General features: G+C 62.5%; 1 protein-coding gene across 7 annotated transcripts in view; it reads left to right on the top strand.

Annotated features, from left to right (window-relative positions):
• The window catches only part of GRAMD4 (GRAM domain containing 4), a 74,592-nt gene that overhangs the window by 36,352 nt on the left and 17,755 nt on the right, over positions 1 to 20,485 (top strand). For all 7 annotated transcript variants that reach the window (XM_082739614.1, XM_082739609.1, XM_082739612.1 and 4 more), the window contains exons 3-4: positions 1,406 to 1,526; positions 18,653 to 18,773. In XM_082739614.1, coding sequence (XP_082595740.1) covers positions 1,406 to 1,526; positions 18,653 to 18,773 — 242 coding nt within the window. The remainder of the gene's footprint in view (positions 1 to 1,405; positions 1,527 to 18,652; positions 18,774 to 20,485) is intronic.

Below are 20,485 nucleotides of genomic sequence, written 5' to 3'. Positions count from 1 at the left end.
CACCAAGTCCACCCGGAACCCTGAGGGCCCGGCTCTCCCCACGGGGATTCTGGACGCTCGAGGGCAAGTTGCAGATGGACGTGGTTCCAGCTTCCTGGAGACGGACGGCATCACAGCCTCCGAGGACTTGGATTCGTGCGTTCACACGTGGCCCCGTGAACCGCACAGCATCTGCTCGCTTTTGGGGAGGCATCGGTGGACGTAACGGAGTCAAGCGTTCTGCCTCCATGTCCGTGCAGAGCTGCCTTTCCCGGCCAGCCTCTGCCCTCCGCTCTGCGGCCTCCTCCTTGGCCGTCAGGCAGAGGTGGGCAGGGGAGGGATGTCTTCATGTGCATGGGCGAATTGATGTCGCAGGCAGTGCCCCTGGGGCAGGCGGTGGGATTAGTCTGCCTTCCGCCTCACCACCTTAGTCCCTGTGCCCCCTGCTGCCTGGCCCCGGGGGCTGCAGGGAAACAGGAATTTGCCCCAGCGGCCAGGGAAGCTCAAAGTCCAATAGGTCAAGACTCTGGGCAGCCACAGGCCAGAGGGTCTTCCCAGAACCCACTGGCTTCCCAACGTCAGCACCTCCTTCCTGAGATGTGGCCTCAGAGCAGGAGACACTTGTATGTGGAGGGGTCTGTGCCGCACCCTGTCCAGGCTGTCCCTGTCCAGGCTGTGTGTCCCCTTCGACCCTCATCTGGCCAGGAGGGGGTCATGGAAACCCAGACTGGGAGTCAGATCCCCCTTGTCGCGTGGGAAGGCACCTGGTGCTGCTTCTCACCAGCTCAGCATGTGGGTGCAGCCGTGGGGTGAGCGTGGAAGTGTCCAGTGTGTGCGCGGGGACAGGCCTGGCGGTATGGGCCTGCGCCGCACCCCTTCTCCTCCCGTCAGACGCAGGTGGCGGCCTGTGCCAGCCCCTGGGCGAGCGGCCGCAGAAACCCGAGGTGGTTGTGATTTGCCCTCTGTGCAGCAGGCCCGGCCCTGTCCGTGTTTGCTCACCTTGGGGAGCCACTGCTCCTTGGGGTTCACGCAGCCCAGCCTGCAGACGTGCCCTCCCCACCTGCCTGGCGTCCTGTCCCTCTGGCTCACGGTGGCGAGGCACGGGGCCTGCGGCGGGGCTCACCCTCCCCCGGGAGGCTAGCCCAGGTTTGGATATTGGCCCGCCCTCCGCAGCCTGAGACTCATGTGGCTCTGAGGAGGCCTGATGTCGCGCCGCCAGCTTTAATTTTTTAAACCATTTCTAAAAGCTGACCTCGCCGGCCTCCCGGACTCTCCAGGTTGTCCGAGGCAGACTGATGCGGGTCCCGGCAGGACCGCTCCTTCCTTACTCCCCAGGGGCCTTGCGGGGGAGGGTCCTCGGGGCTCCTCTCCGAGAAGCGGGGCGCTTGGAGGCGGCCCCTCTGAGCTCTCGCCGTTTCTCTCCTAGGCTGGTCCGGGGACCCTCATCATGGCTTCCGGGGTCCAGGACTTTAACCGGACAGAGTTTGATCGATTAAATGAGATCAAAGGCCACCTGGAAATCGCCTTACTGGAAAAACACTTCTTACGTGAGTACCCCTGGCTCGGGTTACGGGGGAGGCATCCCACAGACGTGCAGAAGGGCGTCGGGGCTGGGGAAGCCCTGTGCCAGCAGTCACCGGCTCGCTCGAGCTGGGGATACGTGGCTCCTGTGTGACATCCCCAGGGGAGGCTCCCTCTGCCGTTCCCCCGAGACCAGCACTCCGTCCGCGCAGTGACAGGGTCTTTACTGTGCGGAAGGGAGGCCGGGACGCTCCCTGCTGAGCGGCTCTGGTGAGCTGCGTGTCCCGCACACAGGACGGAGCAGAGCCGTTGTGCCGCGTTCTGTTTAGTTCCGCCTCCAGGAGGCAGGGCAAGTCCGAGGGGTTCGTCGTCGTGTGGCCATCCGGTTGGCGTGTGGGCCGCTGGCACAGCCTCCCCTTGTGTGCCCTGCGCTGGGGTTTTCGCTTCTTGGGTGGAAATAGTAGAAACCACTGTGGGAGCAACTGGCGCTGCTCACAGAGATGAACTCATTTGACTTCGGCCTTTACTCCCTGCTCACCCTCTGTCCTGCATCACGGACAGGAGCTGTGGGACCAGGACAAGGGTCTGCGTGGGAGAACCCTCTGGCTGGGAAGGGGTTAACCGCGGGCAGGTTGCTGTGGCACCCCTGCGCGTGCCCTCCTGTGTCCTGCGGAGCTCCCATGACTGAAGCCCAGGAGAGGGCAGAGATGCTGGGACGACCCGGGGAGAGCGAAGCAGCCTCCTGCCGCGCAGGCCCAGAGCCGGCCCAGACCTGCCGGGCCAGGAGGAAGGGCCCGCGGCAGGTCCCCTCCCTCTGCCTGCCTTCCCTTGCTCCCGGGGGCCCACAGACACCATCCCTCGGGGTCCCTGCCGGAGCCGCCCTCCTCATTGTCCACATGCTGGGGGGCATCTGGGCTCCAGCCATGGGCCCCCCAGCTCCGCAGCCACGTGGGGCCCCTCGCCTGCCCGGGACAGTGGGTGTCTGGGTGTGGCGAGGAGCCTTGAGGGCCGGCCCTGCCTTGCTCTCCTGGGAAGCAGGTAACTTGGGCCTCGCTGCATTTCTACACAGTGTCCAGCCCCCCAGGAGAACGCCTCTAGCCTGTCCACGCTCCCCTGGGTGCGAGCACGTGTGTATGTGTTGGAGCGTGCGCATGTGTGGACGTGTGTGTGCATGCGTGTACAGGGTCATTGGCTGTGGGCGTGTGCAGGGGTGGTGTCGTCCCTCTGCTAGCTGGGCCTGGGCACTGTCGTTCCAAGGACAGTGCCGTGGAGCACCGTGGTCTCCCCACGAGTCCAAGGTCATTGCCGAGCCTGCTCAGGCAGGTGCCTCCCAGCAGTGGTGGGCCAGCCTGATCAGGTCCTGGTGACCTGGTGCCCGTGACCTTGGCCCACGCTGAGGTCCCACAGGGGGGCTCTGTGTGAATGGAGGGGCCGGCTGCCCCACGGGTGCCCTGGCCAGTCCTGGCAGAGCTGGACAGATGCTGCCCAAGGCATCGGTGGGACTTGGTGCAGTTGCCTTGGTCAATGAAGCGGCCAAATAGGGGTGGTTTCACGGGGGCCTTGGTGAGGCGGAGCCGAGCGCTGTCCGTGCGGGAGCGTCTGACCAGGGAGCCCCAGCTGGGGAGCGAGCAGGGGTTCCCTGGCACGGGCGGGGCAGGTGGGGTGCAAGTCCCCGTTGGGCGGACAGCCGGGCAGGATGGCGGGGGCCCACAGGGACGCCTTTCTGGGTCTCCACCTCCACCGCCCCCGGCACGGCTGGCATCTCAGCCCGTGCTTGTGGTCTGTCCTCAGCGTTTTGCCGGAGGAGCGTCTCGTTTCCTCTTGGGCAGCCTATGTCGTAGGCTGTGTGTGGTGCGGTTGTGGCAAGCGGCCCTTACGGACATTCCTTTAAACCACGGGACGCTTCGAGCAGATACAGAAGCAGAATGTCTCACTTGCTCGTAGCTTTGGCAGGAGGTGGCCAGCGGCGGGCAGGTGGCCCCCACCAGGCTGGCTTTGGAAGCCAGGCCCGGGCAGCCCCTTGTCCTTCATCTGTACTTGTCAGTCGGCAGCTCCTGGTGTTTTAAAAATGAAAGCCACGCGTCTGATACTTCAGCTGAAAACATCCATTACCTTTCAGATCGTCAGACCCCCCGCCTAAGCGCAGAGTTCCCCAACAGTCTCCTCATTTTTTGGCAACCCCCGGAGCAGCACCCGAGGCCCCTCGTTGAGTGACTGGTGCCCCTCTTCAGGCTCCAGTGGTGCTGGTTCTCTGAGTTGTTCTCTGTGGTGGAACCCAGGCCTGCTGCAGGGGGCGCCTGCACCCTGTACCTTGGCCTGGGTGACCCTGTGGGCTCCCATGGAGCCAGCTGGCCGTGTCCCCTGGGTGCTCTCTGGGAGGACTCCCTCGGTGGCGGCTTCCCTGCGGTGCTTTCTGTCCTTGGTCACGGGCCTTCGATCTGTCGCTTACAGAACGATGACTTTCTACCCCTCCAACCTCTCTCTGTTTTCTCGCTGACCTATTTCTGAAAATCTGAGTATTCGATTGCTCCGAAGGTTGGCCCCTAGGCAAGGGCAGGATACAGGCTTGGGTTATCTCCCTTAGTGTCCAGTTTCCAAAATCAGGAGCCGATTCCCTGCTCAGACCATCCTCCGGGGGTGACCGGTGAGAGTGTTGGGCTTGTTGGGGGCATCATGAGATCTGAGCGATCCCTTGCTTTCTGCTGTGACGAGACACGCTGGGCTTTTTTTTTTTTTTAAAGATTTACTTATTGGAGAGAGAGCATGCGTGCATGTGGAGATGGGGGAGGGGCCAACGAAGAGAATCCCAAGCCGACTCCCCACTGAGCGTGGAGCCCAATGCGGGGCTCCCTCTCAGGACCCCGAGATCATGACCTGAGCCGAAATCAGGAGTCTGAGCCACCCAGGTGCCCCCGCTCCCAGGCTCCTCTTCAACATTCCCTTCCCTGCCCCGGAATTAGTCATTTCTCCGGCTCCTGTTGGTCGAAAGTAGTTTTAAGAAGGTAAATAAGGATTCTGGGGGTACTCACTGCTCTCGGTGTTTCTGACCTTTCCAGGGGGCAGAGGTAGGGCATCCCAAGTTCATTCTGAGAACTTGAATTTGTATCCAAGACCATGGAGTTTGGGGATTCTTCCTCCCTCCCTCTCTCTCCTTTCTCTCTTTCTTTCTTTCAAGATTTTATTTATTTATTTGACAGAGATAACAAAAGAGGAAGCACAAGCAGGGGAAGGAGGAGCGGGAGGAACAGGCCTCCCAGTGAGCAGGGAGCTCCACGCGAGGCTGGATCTCAGGACCCGGGGATCATGACCTGAGCCGAAGGCAGACGCTTAAGGGACTGAGCCACCTGGACGTCCCCTGGGGTTTTTTCTTTTAAATAAAAATAATGAAAAAGTGGACAGATGATCTAAGATTTGCCGTCCTGACCATTGGGACATGTGCCCTTCAGGGGCGTTGACCCTGACCCTTTCCCCGTGTTGTGCCACCATCACCACCTTGTGGCCGTCTCTTGAAACTGAAACCTTGCCCCTGTGAAACCGCAGGTCCCCCGCCCCTCCCCCGCCCGTGGCGCCACCGTCCCAGCGTCCCTCTGACTCCTGGGGGCTCGTGTGAATGGAGCCTCAGGGTGTCTGTGTGTTTGTGGGGGCCGACTTCAGGGAGCACAGCGCTTCCGGGCTCGTCAGGGTCATAGCAGGTGTGAGCGCTTCCTTCCTCTCCGGTCCGCCGTGTGGGTGGACCACGCTGGGTCTCTCTGTCCGCCTGTCCACCGGCAGGCCCTTGCGTCACCTCCCCCGTGGGGCAGCTGTGGCGCCGGTGTGTGTTTTCTGCTCCCAAACCCCGAGGGCTTCACTCGACCTCCTCAGACCATTCTCGGAGCCTCTCCTGCTGCCGGTCCTGGTTCCCACGGGGGACACGGGCGAGGCCTCGCTTGTTTCATGCCTGGGTCCCACACAAGGTGGCCCCGCTGTGTTCGCTGGTTCCTCTGCACTCGGCGGAACCGATGCCACGAGGCTTGTACGGGGACGGGACTGTGACATTTCCCCTCTGTGGCGACGTCATCAACTCGGTACAGACCCGCGTGCCTGTGTTTCTTGTTGCTCTAGGTCTTGAGAGATGGCTCTGGTTTCCTGCTCACTTTTTCTTTTGACCCAATTTAGATTCATAGGAAGGTCACAAGAAGAGTACCAAGCACCCTGTGGCCTTGCCAGCCAGATTGTCCCCAAGGAGAGCATTTGACCCTGTTTGTCTGCCGGCCTGTCTCGGATCCTTCCTTCTGTCCACCTGTGTGTTTGATTCCCTGACCATGTTTGGTGGCCATCTGCGGACACACTGTCCCTCGGGCTCTGATGGCTTCTGTGGATTTCCTGGGCACGAGCATCTGCTCTCGCCTGTCAGTCCGGGTGTCACTGCGTGGAGATGAATGTGGTCACCAGACACTCATCCAGCCTGAGACCCGCTCCAGCTTCCCTGGGTATGCAGGGATGTCCTGGAACTTTTAGCAGAAGGTGCCTGGTCACATGTCACACTTTACCCACGAGTGTCCTGTGTCCATAGGCTCCTGTCACTGAGCCGTGGCTCAGCCTGACTTTGTGTTCCAGAGGTCAGCATTCTCGAAGAGTACAGGTACCTTGGTCTGGGTGTGTTCCATATCCCCATGGGGAGGTCAGGTCGGGAGTGTCCCAGGTGTGGTGCCGCGTCAGCAGGCACACAGCGTCATTTTGTTCTATTAACACCTGTCGTAAAGAGTTCTCATCTTTTTCATTTTTGGTTTTTAAAGATTACATATTTATTTGAGAGAGAGCAAGCGAGCGAGCGAGAGAGCACGAGCAGGAGGGGCAGAGAGAGGGAGAAGCAGGCTCGCAGGGAGCCCGATGCGGGGCTCAATCCTAGGACCCTGAGCCGAAGGCAGAGGCTTAACCCACTGAGCCCCCCAGGCGTCCCTGAACAGTTCATTTTAAAACTAATCTTATTTTTGCAATCACCTAAAATTATTTACGTGGTTGCTGTCACGGTGTACTCTGCCACAGGGAGTCGGTTTTCCCGCGGGCTGTCACTCCTCTGCTGACTCACCGCCTTGCGATGTTGGGGTTGACCCTTCCCTTGACTCTGTCGTGGAAGCAGGTGCGTTCGTTTGTCCTGACCGTCTCTCTAAGATAAACCCTGTCCCGGTCTCACTTTCTCCACACTCACGTCGTCTCCCCAGGTCCCTCCGGATGGTCCTTCCGCGTGTCCCGTGTTCCATCTGCCGTGCGGACGCTGCACGCACGGCGTGACCCCAGTGACCTGTGTCCTTTGTGCCCTTAGCTCCCTCATCTGCGAAAGCCCGCACGGTGGGTGGGAAAATTCCATTCAGTGACCTGCAGTGCTTTCTCCCCGAAAGCAGACGATTATTCTTCATGGGGAGGAGCCCGAGTGTGCAGCGGCTGGCTTCACCATGAAATATTGAACAGTACAGATGTCCCCGGGAGGAATGACGCAGGAGGGGGAACAGGAGATGGGAGTGCGCTCCGGCTCGTGATGGCAGGCAGGAGCTTGGATCTGCTAAAGAGGCACATAAATGAGTTGAGAGCATCATTCGTTTTCATTTAGCGGCTGCTGCCTTCTGAGCTCATGCGCCCTCTTCTCGTTTCTGTGCATTTCCCTGTCCCCGGCTGGGTGGGGGCCCTGGGAAAGGAGGTTCTCCAGCACTGTGAGCGGCTCACGCAGGCTCTCCCCCACAGTGACTTGGTGTGCAGTTTGGATCCTGGAGGAAATGCTTGTGGAGCCTCACGGGTCCGGGGGCATCCTGGTGGCCGGGCTGAGCCTGAGGCTCCCTTACCCATGTTGGGTTCTGTGTGGCCGAGAGGTTTTTTCTTCCCATGTTGAGGTGAAGGTCGTGGAATCCTCCCCGGACTGCTGGGGGTCCTCTCCCAGGGGGCCCCGCCCTGGGGTCTTGAGCCCTCGGGGTCGGGACCATCCTCCCTGGGCCACTGACACCCACCCGGTGCCAGGTGCGTGCGGGTTCCCAGTGGATATAGGTGGGCGGACGGCAGAGGTAGCTCTTGTAGGCCGTGTTCTCGGGGGAAGGCCCCTCATCTCGGGCCCCGGCGCTCCTGCAAGCCCCCCTTCCTGCTCAGATACACAGCAGGTCAGCATGGCTCCCGGCTGCCCATGGGAGAGGGTTTTCCGGAGAAGCCGGTCGGGGAGGCGACCAGTCTACTCCTGCGGCCCGAAGCGCCTCTCTGAGTGCCTAGACTTAGCAGGAGGGCCCTGGAGGGAAGGCCAGTTTCTGAGCCGCCAGCGTGGGTGACGGAGGAGGAGGAAGCACTTTCTCACTCACAAAGTCCTCTGCAAACAGGAGGGCCCAGGAGCTGCCCGCAGCCTGCTGCTAGGGGGTCGGGCCATTCGAAGCCTGTGGACAGCAGGGTGAGATGTGGGGTTGGTCAGAGAGCGGATCGGGATCTGCAGGTGTCCATCTGGGGTCTGGTTTCTTGTTTGTTTGGCTGTGGTCCTGCTGTGAATTCGCTGGCACAGAAGGTAGGACAGATGACAGACGTGAGTCTGGGTATGCAGATCACATGAGCTTTATTTCAGAAAAAATGGAAATGGCCCCTAAGAAAATGACCTGTCCGACCCACTGAATGGGCCAGAATTCCGTATTTCTAGATCTTTCCATTGCCGGGTAAGAAGTGCCTGTAATCATTCATCGCGGACGTTGGGCTCGGAGGCCAGCTCGCCGCCCCAGGCCGCGTCATCCGAGCCAAGCACCCCGCCTGGCCAGCGCGCACTTCAGGGGAGAGGCTCCTGGTCCTGCTGGTGCCAGCCCTGCTCTCTGGGACCCAGGGCTGCAGGGGTCTTGGGGTAAGGGTGAAGTCGGGGAGGAAGCTGGCACACACCTGCCCGTGTGTCGGAGGGCTCTGTGTCCGGGGTCGGCAGCGTCCTCTCACGGGCCCTGTGGAAGGTGACGGAACTGAGCTCCGTGGAGAGTGTCAAGGCAGGAGCCATGCTGAGCTCTGGGACCTCTCTCCATGGTGCTCTGCATCTCCCCCTGAACCCCTCACCGCTCCCTGGGGTTGGGGAGGATGTGACCCCCCACGTACGGGTGGTAGGGCTGAGCTCCCGCGGGCACAGGAGGAGAGAAGCTGCTGGGGCCGCATCTTTCCCCACCCTCGGCCAGCTCCTGGCCGGTCCCCTTCTGCTCAGACCCTCACCCGTGTGCATGAGGCCCAGCTGGCAGAGACGGGCTGTCCTGTGGTATGGGGCTGCCCCAACTCTCCCTCATCCACATTTCCTCTCTCTACGGAGCAAGATTCTCATGTGACAGAGGGAAGGTAGCTGCCGCCTTATCTCTGTGTCCCCCAGCTCGGGCCTGCAGTCAGGCGGCCGCGGGATGCTGCGTACGTATCTGAGTGGACACTGCCTAGGGGCGCATGCGTCCGTGGGTAGGCGAGCAGATGGATGGGTCGCTGGGTGGGTGCGTGGATGGTGGGTGGGGGTAGACGGTGGACGGGTGAGTCAGTGCTGGGTGAGGACACGAGTGGATGAGCAAACAGACTGTTTCTTCTACTGAGCTTCTGCACACCCTGCCAGGCCCCGCCGGGCGCCGGCCCAGCTCTGGTCCTCCACACGCTTGCTCCGTCCTATCTGGCGTTTGGGCCCGCAGCTCGTCTTCCGTGTGTGCCACCCTTGCTCCCCCGCTCAGAGACTCGGCCTGGTCTCACCTTGCTGGGGAGCAGAGCCCCTGCCTGCCCCAACCCCAGGGACGACCAGGGGCCCGGAGGGCTCAGGTGTCGTCGCTGAGGGCTGCGTTGGAGAGAGAGGGACTGTGGACGGGGGGGCTGGCGCCCACACACTCTGTGTTCCCGAACCGGGTCCAGGGTCCCAGAGCCTGGACCGCGGGCGGCCTGATGAAGCCCACCATCTCTCGTGAAGGGCTTTTGGTTCCTGGGATAGGCTGGGACCCTGTTTCTTATTAGTTTACATGGAAAAAATTTCAACACACTACCTGTTCGTCCAGACCCCCAGTCCGTTTCCTAAGACACCCTGGAAACACTGACAGGCCGATGTCTCAGCCGCCCATCTCAGTGGCGTAAGCTGTTCGAGGCAGTGCTGTTCGCGGGTCTCTGAGGGCACAGTCGCTGACCGCTCGTCCCGGGCGCGAGGGGCACAGCAGCAGGGAGGACGGGCGGGTGCAGGTTTACTGTAGCAGCCGGGGTCGCCAATCACGACTGTCCCTCTGCAGAGAGCAGCTATGGGGGGGAGGCCGCAGTGGCTTCTTCTCTGGCCATTGAAAAGTAAACCTGTGCCCTTTCCAGAACCTGATAACTCGTCACCATTGAGCACGTGGCCCTACCTTCTAGAAGGGTACCCAGCGTTGGCCAGAGGGGTGAATTGGGCTAGCAGGTCGCCACTGGCAAGGGAGGTGAGGGGGCGGAGCCTGGGGCTCCCAGGTGTGCTGGGCTCCCACCTGGCCAGGTGGCAGAAACAGCTCCGCTTTTCCAGTGGTCTCTGTTTGCAGGCCTGGCTGGTGGGAAGGAGTTTTATTTAAGGATTATCACTTGATTTTTATTTTTGGCTGTGGCTGGGCCTGTTGAATTATGTGCCAAGAGGACTCTTGCTTGAAGAGTTCTACTTTTACAGGTTTAAAAATAGCCTGGAAGCTGGTTCCTTCCTCCCAGTGACTTCCCCGGAGGCTGGGCTGCGGGGTTGGGCTGCGGCCCGTGCCGTCTGGGCGCACGGTGGGCGGGAGCCCAGGCGTTCTGTCTTTCTCCCTCTGAGTCACCGTGTGAGGTGCCGGGGTGACCGTCGGCATGCCAGGTCTGCCCTTCTCTCGGGCTGGGGGCGGCCTGCCGGCGGCCACGCGTGCGCAGCTGCTGCACAACTCGCTTGGCCACACGGCGCTGCCGTCCGCCTCCTCGTGGGGCTCCCGTCTGCGGCTCGCTTGCCATGTCCCTCTGAAGGCAGCGGTCAGCGGCCCCTGTGAGGAGGTGGGCTGCAAGCCTGACCCGACGGTCTTCTTGTCGGGGTCCCTGAAAGCTGCTACGTGAGCGGGACCTGGCCCGCTGGGACATCGAGCCTCACCGGACAGTCAAGCCTCCATGGCTCAGTCGCTCGAGGGGCTGAGTACCGGACTCTTGCGTTTGGCCTGGGTGGTGATCTTGGGGTCCTGGGCTGGAGCCCTGCGTCAGGCTCTGCACTCGGCGTGCGCACTGCTTGTCCCTCCCCCCCACCCCTCCATGGCTAGCAGGTGCCGGTGCAGCGTTTTTCTCTCTCTCTCTAAAAGGAATAAATAGATTAAATCTTAAAACGAAAAAAGGAAAAAAGAAAGTCTGCTGCCCAGCTGCTCTGGTGGGCGGTGGGTGGCGACAGGCCGTGTGCTGGGGAGCGTGCCTGGTTTCCCTCCGTGCCACATCCCACAGCCTTGCTTTGCTCTCGCAGGGACCCCGTTAAACAGGAGCTCAGGGAGGGAATGAATGAATGACAGTGCTGACTTCTGTCTCCCGGGGGTGACCTCAGATTCTAGAAGGTTGGGGGTTCAGACTCACTCCTTAGGCAGGCATTTTGGGTCCCCCCACCTCCCACAGGCTTCCGATGGCCCCTGGCTGTCTGTGCCGGATCGGCAGATGTCACAGGCCCTTGTGGCCATTACCAGTCCCTGAAAGGGAGCGGATCATTGTGCCGGGAACCTCGCGGCACGTCCTGGGCAGGCCTGGTGGGCGCTCACACGGTGGCCTTTCTGCCATGTGTGTCTGTGACTAAGCAGCCTGATGTGTGGGTTGGGGCTCCCACTCCTAGGGACCCTGCCTGTCACTCAGCCCCAGCTCAGATGGACGAGTGGGTTTCCCAGGCCCCTTGCCAGGGTGGCTCCCTGGGCCCGGGAGGCAGGCTGGTTGCAGCCTGCCCCACGCAGAGGCACAGAAGGGCTCAGAACAGCCTGGAACAGGTGTGTTCCTGGGACAAGAAGGCCCCCTTTGAGCCAGGTGGACAGAAAGGCTCATCAGTTCCTCCCGGGGCCAGCATGGCTCCTTGGACGCAGTGTCTTGTCTCAGGAAGGAATGTGGGGGGCAGAATCCTGGCCCCTGAAAGTGCAGCCAAAACCGTGACTGACTGGTCACCTTGCTGGGCACAAGGGATTCGTAATTCGAGGTGAGGATCTGAGCGGGCTGTTCTCTGGGCCGACCTTGCGCGCGCTCAGACTGATTCCTCACAGGCGGCCTTGTGAGAGGGAGGCGGACAGTCAGAGCTCACAGTGATGTCACTGCGGCCGGGGTCACCAGCTGAGGAGTGCAGCGCCACTAGAAGTGCGGAAAAGCAAGAGACAGATCCTTCCTGAAATTTCCAGAAGGAGCCACCAGAAAAGAACTTTCTAGAAGGAGCACCAGAGAAAGGGGACGTCTCCTCGCAGCTTCGCTCTGGCCAGCGGGTGGGCTTCATGGCCCGGGTGCAGGGGTGAGGGCTGGGGGTGGTGGAAGGAGTGCGTTCGGCTTGGGGAGGCCCAGGAGCATGGGGGGCAGCTCTGGGGCGGAGGTATCCGCCTCCCTCATGGGAAGGACAGGGTGGGGCCGGGGGACATGGTTCGGGGGACACGGCTCTCGGCCAGCGGGGGCCCCCGCGTCTCTGACACGGCCCGTGATTGTGAGCCTGTCTGCTCAGTGCTCTGGCGGGTCTCGGGGGGCTCCGTGTCCACACCTATTTCCGTGGGCCTTGCTGACGGTTGCCACGCGGCGGAACCCAGCAACGTGCGAGCTCTCACGGGTTGGTGTCACGGGGAAGGGAGTTCGGGGTGGCCCCCTAAGGAAAGTGTGGTTTCCCGCTGATGATACCGGACGCGTGTGGGGCTGCCGGGACCTTCAGGTGGAGCTGAGCTCCGTGGAGGCGGCTGGGGGGTGGGTGGGTGCTGGTGCTCAGGAGCAGACCGGAAAGCACCAGAAGCCCCCAGCCGGGGCTCCCGGGAGCAACGTCGTCATGACGTGCCATCCCTCGCCTCTGTTTTCCCCACAAGAGTAGCCAGTGCCCCCCGTCGTCCTCCACCGTCCCCCCCTCCCTGGCCACCTCCACTGCCCCCTGCTACCCCCCACTGTCCTCACGGCCCGCATTCCTCTCCGCTGGCCTCACTGTCCACCACCCTCCTGGCTGTCCCCCGTTGCCCCCATATAAAGCAGACAATGAGATGGCGATCTCTTTGGCTCTCTGCACGTTCACCCAAGCCCGGTCCTTGTGAAGTGGCTCACAGAGGCGGCCCCCAGGGCACCCGACCGAGCCATGGCCACTCCCCTTGGGAGAGATGCGCTCCTGCCCATTTTCAGGACTGTCCGCCTGTGAGCGCTTGGTTGACAGGTCACCGTGGAGGCTCACTCTGAGCCTTTGGTCCACGGGTTCATCCAGTGAGTCTGGGCCGAGCACCTGTTTAGGCCGGGCCCACCGAGGGAGGGTCACATGGTGCAGAAGGGAGTCCCAGCGGAGGTGGTGGAGCCGCACTCTGCAGACACGCGGGAGGACAGAGATGTCCCACGGCCAATGGGCGCCTTTGGGAAGAGTGTCCCAGGGCCCTGCCTGTGTCAGGACAGGAGACCTGCCTCTCGAGGGGCCCAGGCTCACCCCTTGGGGCCAGTACACACATGGGCACTTCGCAGGGGTCCCCCGGGAAGTCTGCCCTGGCCAGGGCATCAGAGCCCAGTGTGTAACACTGGTGCAGTGTGTGTTTGCCAAGGAAGTTGTGTGCGAGCGGGAGGCCTCTCTGGGCAGCCGGGCTTCATGTGGGCCGAGGGGAGGGCCCCATGGGGGCTGGGGCTCTTGGGCTGGTAACATGTTAGGGTTCCGGGTCCCCCATCACCAGCTACCCCCTGCTCCCTCCCAGCAGACGCTGCGTGCATGAGGGGCCATCACAGGCGGGGACCCTCAGGGGCAGAGACTAGGGAAGGCCGAGGCCTGAGATGTGGGGGCTGTGCACCGTGTCCTTCCAGACACCAGCCCCTCCCCCACCACCGGTGTCTTGCTATTGAGCTCACCGCCAGTCGTCTGCTCTGGCCGCCAGGCATGTCGCGTGAGAGCCTGCCGCACTGTCCTCGCTCCTCTGCTGTCCGTTCCCCGTGCCTTCTCTGGCTTCTCCCGGAGCCGGGCTGGGTCCTGGACTGTCCCAGGCAGTAAACACATGGGGGCCATGGGCCCAGGTCGCATGAATGTGGACCGAGAAGCGTGTTACTGGTGGCCACATTCGCTGAGCCTTGCCCTGTGGACCTGCGTCACCTCTAGGAATCCCCTTCCCACACCCTGAAGAGGACCCACAGGAAGAAGACCATGTGACAGGATGCCATGTTCTGTTTGTGGGGGGCATCAGGCAGGGGGGTTTCTCAGGGGAAATGGCGGCTTAGGACTGAGAGGCAGGGAGGGGCCTCAGCATGTACGAAGGTCCTGGGGCAGAGTCGGACCGTGGGCATTTGAAGACCTAAAAGGAGGTCCCGGTGGCAAAGACGAGGGAAGAGCAGAGGGAGACACAGCTGGTGGGGTGGGGTGGGGGCCCTTGCTGAGTGGGTGGGTTTGATCGCAAACCCCTGCCGACTTGGAGGCAAGACAGCAGTGGGTTCTGACGGGCTTTCCGAAGAACCCGACTGCTGTTCCGAGCCAGACCGCAGGGCGGAACCGGACCAGCCGGGCACTGGGGTAGGAGCTGAGACCAGTGGAATTCATGGGTTTGGAGGTACTTTCAGGATGTCCCGCATGTGCTGGCTGCCTGACACGGGTCCCCTGGGCACAGAGGAGCCTGGCTGGCTACTGTGGTGGTGGGGGCACATGCAGCTCCATCCACAGGGCTGGGGGCCCTGGGCTGAGCTTCCCGCAGCCCTTCCTGTCACCCACGTCACTGGCCACACTTCCCTTGCTCCCTGGCTGGGCTGGGCCCCGTTTCTGGGTCTAACTGGGCAGAGGCCACCCCCTCGTCTCAGATTTCCCTTTTGCTTGGCCCCTTTATGAACCCTGTTCTATGCCCCCAGAGGAGGGTCAGGACCTCTGTCTTCAAGGAAGGTGACTGTGGGAGGGCCACCCTGCTTCACCCCAGGACGGAGGGGATGAAACCGTGCGAAACCATGGCTGGGGGAGCCAGGAGGGACTGCTCCCCGTGGGCTGGGCTTGGCATCCCCCAGGCCCCTTTTGGGGAGGGCCTTCTCCCGGTGAGTCTGCAGGGGCGGGGCCCCGAAAGGTCTACAGAAGCTGGAGGACGCTGGGGCCCAGCGGGGCGGGCACACGAGAGGGCCCCGAACACCCCCACGTTTTTACGGAGCCAGTGGATCCCAGCACGCAGCAAACCTCGGTGTTTCTCACTGGTTCGTGACCAAACCCAGCCAGCCACGGACTCCTCAGGCAGATGTTGTGGCCGGGGCGGCAGGCTCTCTTGAGGCTGGAGGGTCTTCTGACCTTGGGCCTCGCTGCCTCCCCGTGTTCCGTCGGGGCGAGTCCTGCTCACACGCAGTCATGCTGTACCTTGGGCCTCGCTGCCTCCCCGTGTTCCGTCGGGGCGAGTCCTGCTCTCACACGCAGTCATGCTATACCTTGGGCCTCGCTGCCTCCCCGTGTTCCGTCGGGGCGAGTCCTGCGCTCACAGGCAGTCATGCTGTACCTTGGGCCTCGCTGCCTCCCCGTGTTCCGTCGGGGCGAGTCCTGCTCACACGCAGTCATGCTGTACCCGCCTGGGGCCTCCCCGTGTTCCGTCGGGGCGAGTCCTGCTCACAGGCAGTCATGCTGTACCCGCCTGGGGCCTCCCCGTGTTCCGTCGGGGCGAGTCCTGCGCTCACACGCAGTCATGCTGTACCTTGGGCCTCGCTGCCTCCCCGTGTTCCGTCGGGGCGAGTCCTGCTCACACGCAGTCATGCTGTACCTTGGGCCTCGCTGCCTCCCCGTGTTCCGTCGGGGCGAGTCCTGCGCTCACACGCAGTCATGCTGTACCTTGGGCCTCGCTGCCTCCCGTGTTCCGTCGGGGCGAGTCCTGCTCACACGCAGTCATGCTGTACCTTGGGCCTCGCTGCCTCCCCGTGTTCCGTCGGGGCGAGTCCTGCTCTCACACGCAGTCATGCTGTACCTTGGGCCTCGCTGCCTCCCCGTGTTCCGTCGGGGCGAGTCCTGCGCTCACAGGCAGTCATGCTGTACCTTGGGCCTCGCTGCCTCCCCGTGTTCCGTCGGGGCGAGTCCTGCTCTCACACGCAGTCATGCTGTACCCCGCCTGGGGCCTCCAGCTGCCAGACTGACCTTGGCCAGAGTTTTGGGGGCTCAGGCTCAGCCCTGTGTCCTTTGGTCTGAGGCAGCGGGGATCTGAAAGGAAGCTGCTGGGTCGCCCTGAGCACCTCCCTGTACCCCCCAAGCCCCTCGCCCCAGAGAGAAGGTTCCTGGGCAGCAGGGCTCCCCCCAGCCAGCTGTCTTTACCGTGCATGTCCCTGAGAGGCTGGGCCTTTGTTTTGGTCCCTGTGTCATCACAAGCGTCCCGCTGCATGAGGCTGTGCGGTGCTTGTTGGAGCAGTGGGACGCAGATCTGACACGGGGGACTACGTGGACCCCAGCCATCCGGGGCTCAACAGCCTGCTTCAGTCCTGCCCGGGCCCCGGGGTGCTGCGGACCTAGCAGATTCACTGGGCGACTTTAACCCTGCTATAAAGGGGACATGGGGTTGTCCACTTCCGGCCAGTGCTCATGGAGAAGGCTGAGCTCCTGTCTCGGCCCTCAGCAGCCCTGCCAGCGTGCAGAGGTGGCTGTTTAGGCTGTGTTACCCCCGGGGGCTTTGTGTCTGGGCCGCGTCCCCACTGCACCCGCCTCTCCCTGTAGGGCGGTCAGGATGTCTCACCACGTAGTTGTATCCTATCCGGACGTGGGGAGCCCCGCCCCGCCCCGTGAGGCAGCTGGTTGTCTGCTCCTCACGCCTTCATGGTCCATCTCTCCCCGGTGGGTACTGACCCCTCTAGGATACGGTAGAGAACCTCAAGAAGTCAGGGCTGACATCCAGGAAGTGCGGGGGCGAGGCAGGGCGGAGAGATGAGCCCTGTGTCATTGTGGGGCTGTGGCAGGGGGTCTGCTGTGTGCCCAGTTCAGAAACAAGGCTTGGGTGCCCATCTGCAGGAGCTTTAGGCCTGAAGGAGACGGCCTGGGGTTTCCGGATGGATTCCACTGCATTTTATCGTGATACAGATGTTTTGCTCGTTGGGTTTGCAGGGGACTCGGCCTAGTCCTTGAGAAAGCTGCCTGCGGCCAGGTGTCATTCCCCAGATGTTGGTGGGGTGACTGAGTGGCGGGGGCTCTGCAGGACAGCAAAGGATTCGCCTGCAGGGACAGCCAGGGTCCTGTGCTCTCCTGGCCGGTGCCCACCGACCAGGGTTGGCGTCTCAGGAACAGTATGAAAGGCAGGGCCCGCTTGTGGCTGTGCTTCCTCTGGGCCAGAGCCTCGGAGGAGCCCCAGGGTCACAGAAGAGCGCCATGGAATAGCGTATGTGAGGCTCTGCAGGGCAAGCTGGAGGGCTGGCCAGGCTGCCTGAGCTCAGTCCCTGCTGGGGCCGAGATATGTGTCCCCCCAGACGCGTACAGGGCTTAGGAGGTGGAGACCCCGGATCGGGTGAGTGTCCTCAGGTGAAGAGGAGACGCCTGAGCCCTTCCTCTCTGCCATGGGAGGACCTTCCAGAGCGGCGCTGCCCAGGCTCGGCCGGCACCGTGACCGCGGACTTGCAGCTCCGGAACCTGGGTGAATCAGGGGCTGTGATTCAAGCCCCCAGCCCGTGGTCTCCTGTCCTGGTTGCATGAGCAAAGATACACCCACCTTCGTCATATCTGGTCTCCGAAAGGGAGGCCTCGCCTGCATGTGGACGCTAGCTGGTGGTCAGTTCTGGGATGGTCGGGGACGGAGGCAGATGGAAGGCGTTGGGGCCTCGGCGGAGGCTGGTTGTGCTGTCTCCAGGCTGGGGTGTCCAGTGTGTGCAAACGCACTGAGCCGTCCACTCAGGATCTGAGCCCCCGCGTGGGCCTCACTCTGTGGAGGTTCCTCTTGCTGCTGCACCAGAAACCAAGGGCCTTAAATAGCATGTTTGTTCTCTTATAATTCTGGAGGCCAGAAGTCCAGCAGAACGAGGGTCACGTGTTGGCAGGGCTTTGTGTCCCCCGCAGGGTCTGGGGGAGAATCTGCGCCCGTGGCTCATCTGGCTTCGTGAAGCCCACAATCCCGGCCTGCCGGCCCCTTCTGCTACCCTCTACGCCAGCAGCCCGCCAGTCTCTCCTCTCCCTGACCTCTGCCCCTCCCGGCTCCGCTAGTTTATGTAACGGTGATTACACTGGGCCCGGATGACCAGGATGGTCCCCGTCTCAAGGTCCTTTCTTTGGTCCCCTCTGTAGTATAGGGCTTTGTCTATGGAGGAGACATAGTCCCAGGTCCCCAGAGTTAGGGTGGGACCTCTTTGGGGGGACTGCCACCTAGCTTATCACACATCGCAGTCAAACCCACAACTGCATGGCCCTTGGTTTCCACCCGTCCGGGAATAAACATCAGGTCCTCCTTCAGGCTCTGCACGCCCTGCCCCTGGCCGGTCTCCCTGGTGACGGCCCCCCTCAGCTCCCAGGCCCCTCCTTGCCTCAGGGCCAAGGCTGCTGCTGAGCCTGCTGCCCGCCCTTCCCCCGGGAGCCCGCCGCCTTCGTGTTCACCCCATCCTGGTTCCGGCTCGGACCGCAGGAGCTCCCCGCCGGCCCTCCCGCCGTGCTCCTGGGTCATCAGCGGCTGGGTGGTGGGAGCCATCTGTCAGCCCCCGGCAGGGGCTCGGCTCTGTGGCTGAGGCTTGCAGACCACACCCAGGGCATGCGTGTGTCCAGGAGATGTCCACTGGGTCACAAGTGCCACCAGGATTCCTTCCCCTGGGGCGTCTGGTGGTGCTGTGGCCGCCAGCTGCCTTCCGTGCGTGTGGTTTGCGCCTGTTCTGCTTGGAGCAGACTTCCTCACTGCCGCTTTGTGCCCACCGTGGGAGAGGAGCCCGACCAGTAGCCCCCCACAGGTGTCCCCTAGAGAGGACCAGGGGAGCTGCCACAGCCTGGCTGGCGAGGGCGGGGCTCTCTGTCCAAGGGCTCCGAAAACCACGCCCACCCTGGGCACCTCTGTGCTGGGAGGGCGGAGCAGGGCCAAGCCCCGGTCATGGTCACGTGGCGGTTCTCTCCCCGCAGAGGAGGAGCTCCGGAAGCTCAGGGAAGAGACCAACTCGGAGATGCTCCGGCAGGAGCTGGACCGGGAGCGGCAGCGGCGGATGGAGCTGGAGCAGAAGGTCCAGGAAGTGCTGAAGGCCAGGTGAGGGGGTCGAGGGCGCCCCACTGCCCACTCAGCCCTTCCTTGCCCGTGCGCCCCCCACAGGCGGCCAGCACCCCTTCCCGCGCCATCCTGCCGCACGCAGTTACTGCCGGGTTCGCCCGTCACGGGTGGTCCCCCTCATCCCTGCAGGGTCCCTCCCCAGCTTCTGGAGGGGATGAGGTGGGCCCTGCCGTGGGGCGACGCTGTCCCCACGCGTGGCCTCCTCTCGCACCCACCGCTCTGCCTGCACGAGCTGGGCCACCGCCTCGCGGTGCTGCCCGTGAGAAGAGGGTCCTTCCAGGAGGGTATTTGTGGGTTCTGAGAGCCATGCTCTCCCTGTCCTTCTGGAAACCCCAGGAGGCTCCCCGTCCGTCCACGCGGCCTGCAAGCTGGTGGCCCAGCAGATGAGGCTGCTGCTGGGCGAGGCCAGCCAGAACGGGTTTGTCCGTGGGGTGGACAAGGGCCCGGTCACTTTCAAGTGTCTTCTGTGGCTTTGGCTCTGAAGACACCCACCCTCCGGGCACCTCGATGCATAGGACTTGGCTGGTGGGAAGGAGACGGCTCCTGTTCTGCAGCTGTCCGGGCTGACCCGCGGTGCTCTGCTCCCGGGAGCTTGGGGCATCTGGTCCTCCTTGCAGGAAGGGTCTCTGGTTCCGTGCTCTGTAGGCCGTTCTGACGACTCCTATGGGCTTTTGGGCAACCTTGAAGTAAGGCTCTGTTGACTGTCCCCGCAGGGCTATGATGGGGTTCTCTGGGATTCTTTGTGGGGGCCTCAAGCTTGTTAGGGGAGGGGTGGCCCTTTCTTCCCCATTCTGTCCCGGCCACGAGGTCGGCAGCCCTTCCCGGACACCAGCACGTGGGCCTCAACCTGCACGGTACCTGACGTCGAACCTTTCCCATCTCTAGATGTTTTCGTTATGCAGAGGGGTGCAGCCGGGGACCTGACCTGTGGATGCTGAGAGAGCCAGGGCCTGGCGCCTCCGGGGGCATGGCCAGCTGTGGGTGCCTTCTCCACCTGCCGGCCACGGCCGGCCTCCCGTGGTGCATCTCAGCACCGTGTACCCCGGAGAACGTGCTCTGTCCGGTGCTGGAGTCGTTTCTGTCTGGCTTTGCCCGGAGCCGTTGGCTGGAGGCGGCACTTCCCCCTGGGGTTGAGAGGTGCTTGCCCGAGCTGAGCCCGTGCGCCTGCCCTCTCCTGGCAGGGCCCTGCCTTCCGCTTCCCCCTCCTGCCCAGGCCAAAGCCCTATCCGCTTCCGAGGACACAGAGGGACCTGCTGGGTGGTCACGGTAAAGGAATAGCAGGCCAGAGCCGCAGAAGCTAAGGGGCCTGGGGCCCACTGTGGGGCTGTTCCCCTGCTTTACATAGGGGTGGGATTCAGGAACCTTCTGGAAATGGAGACCTGAAGGGGGGAGGTACAGGGAGAAGCAGGTTCTGTGCACGTGATGACCTCTTCTGTTGTCACTTCAGTGTCCATCTGGGGTGGCCGCGGGCCATCCCGGTGGGTGAGCATGTGGAGGGGAACCCCCTTATGCACACACACGTGCGCACACACACGGGCACACACGCCCCCAAGCTACAGATGAGCTCCAGGATTGAAACATGGTAATTAACAGTTTATAGAGACCTGTTTGGCTTTTAAAGACAATTCACCCAAAATCCCTTTGATTGAAGCTTGTTTATTAGTAGGCAAAGACCTTCTCTCATTGGGGTC

This window comes from Mustela nivalis (genome assembly GCF_964662115.1).
Source record: "Mustela nivalis genome assembly, chromosome: 7".
Lineage (NCBI taxonomy): Eukaryota > Metazoa > Chordata > Mammalia > Carnivora > Mustelidae > Mustela > Mustela nivalis.
The sequence above is the reverse complement of the archived record's forward strand: the minus strand, read 5'-3'. Positions and strand labels throughout refer to the sequence as shown.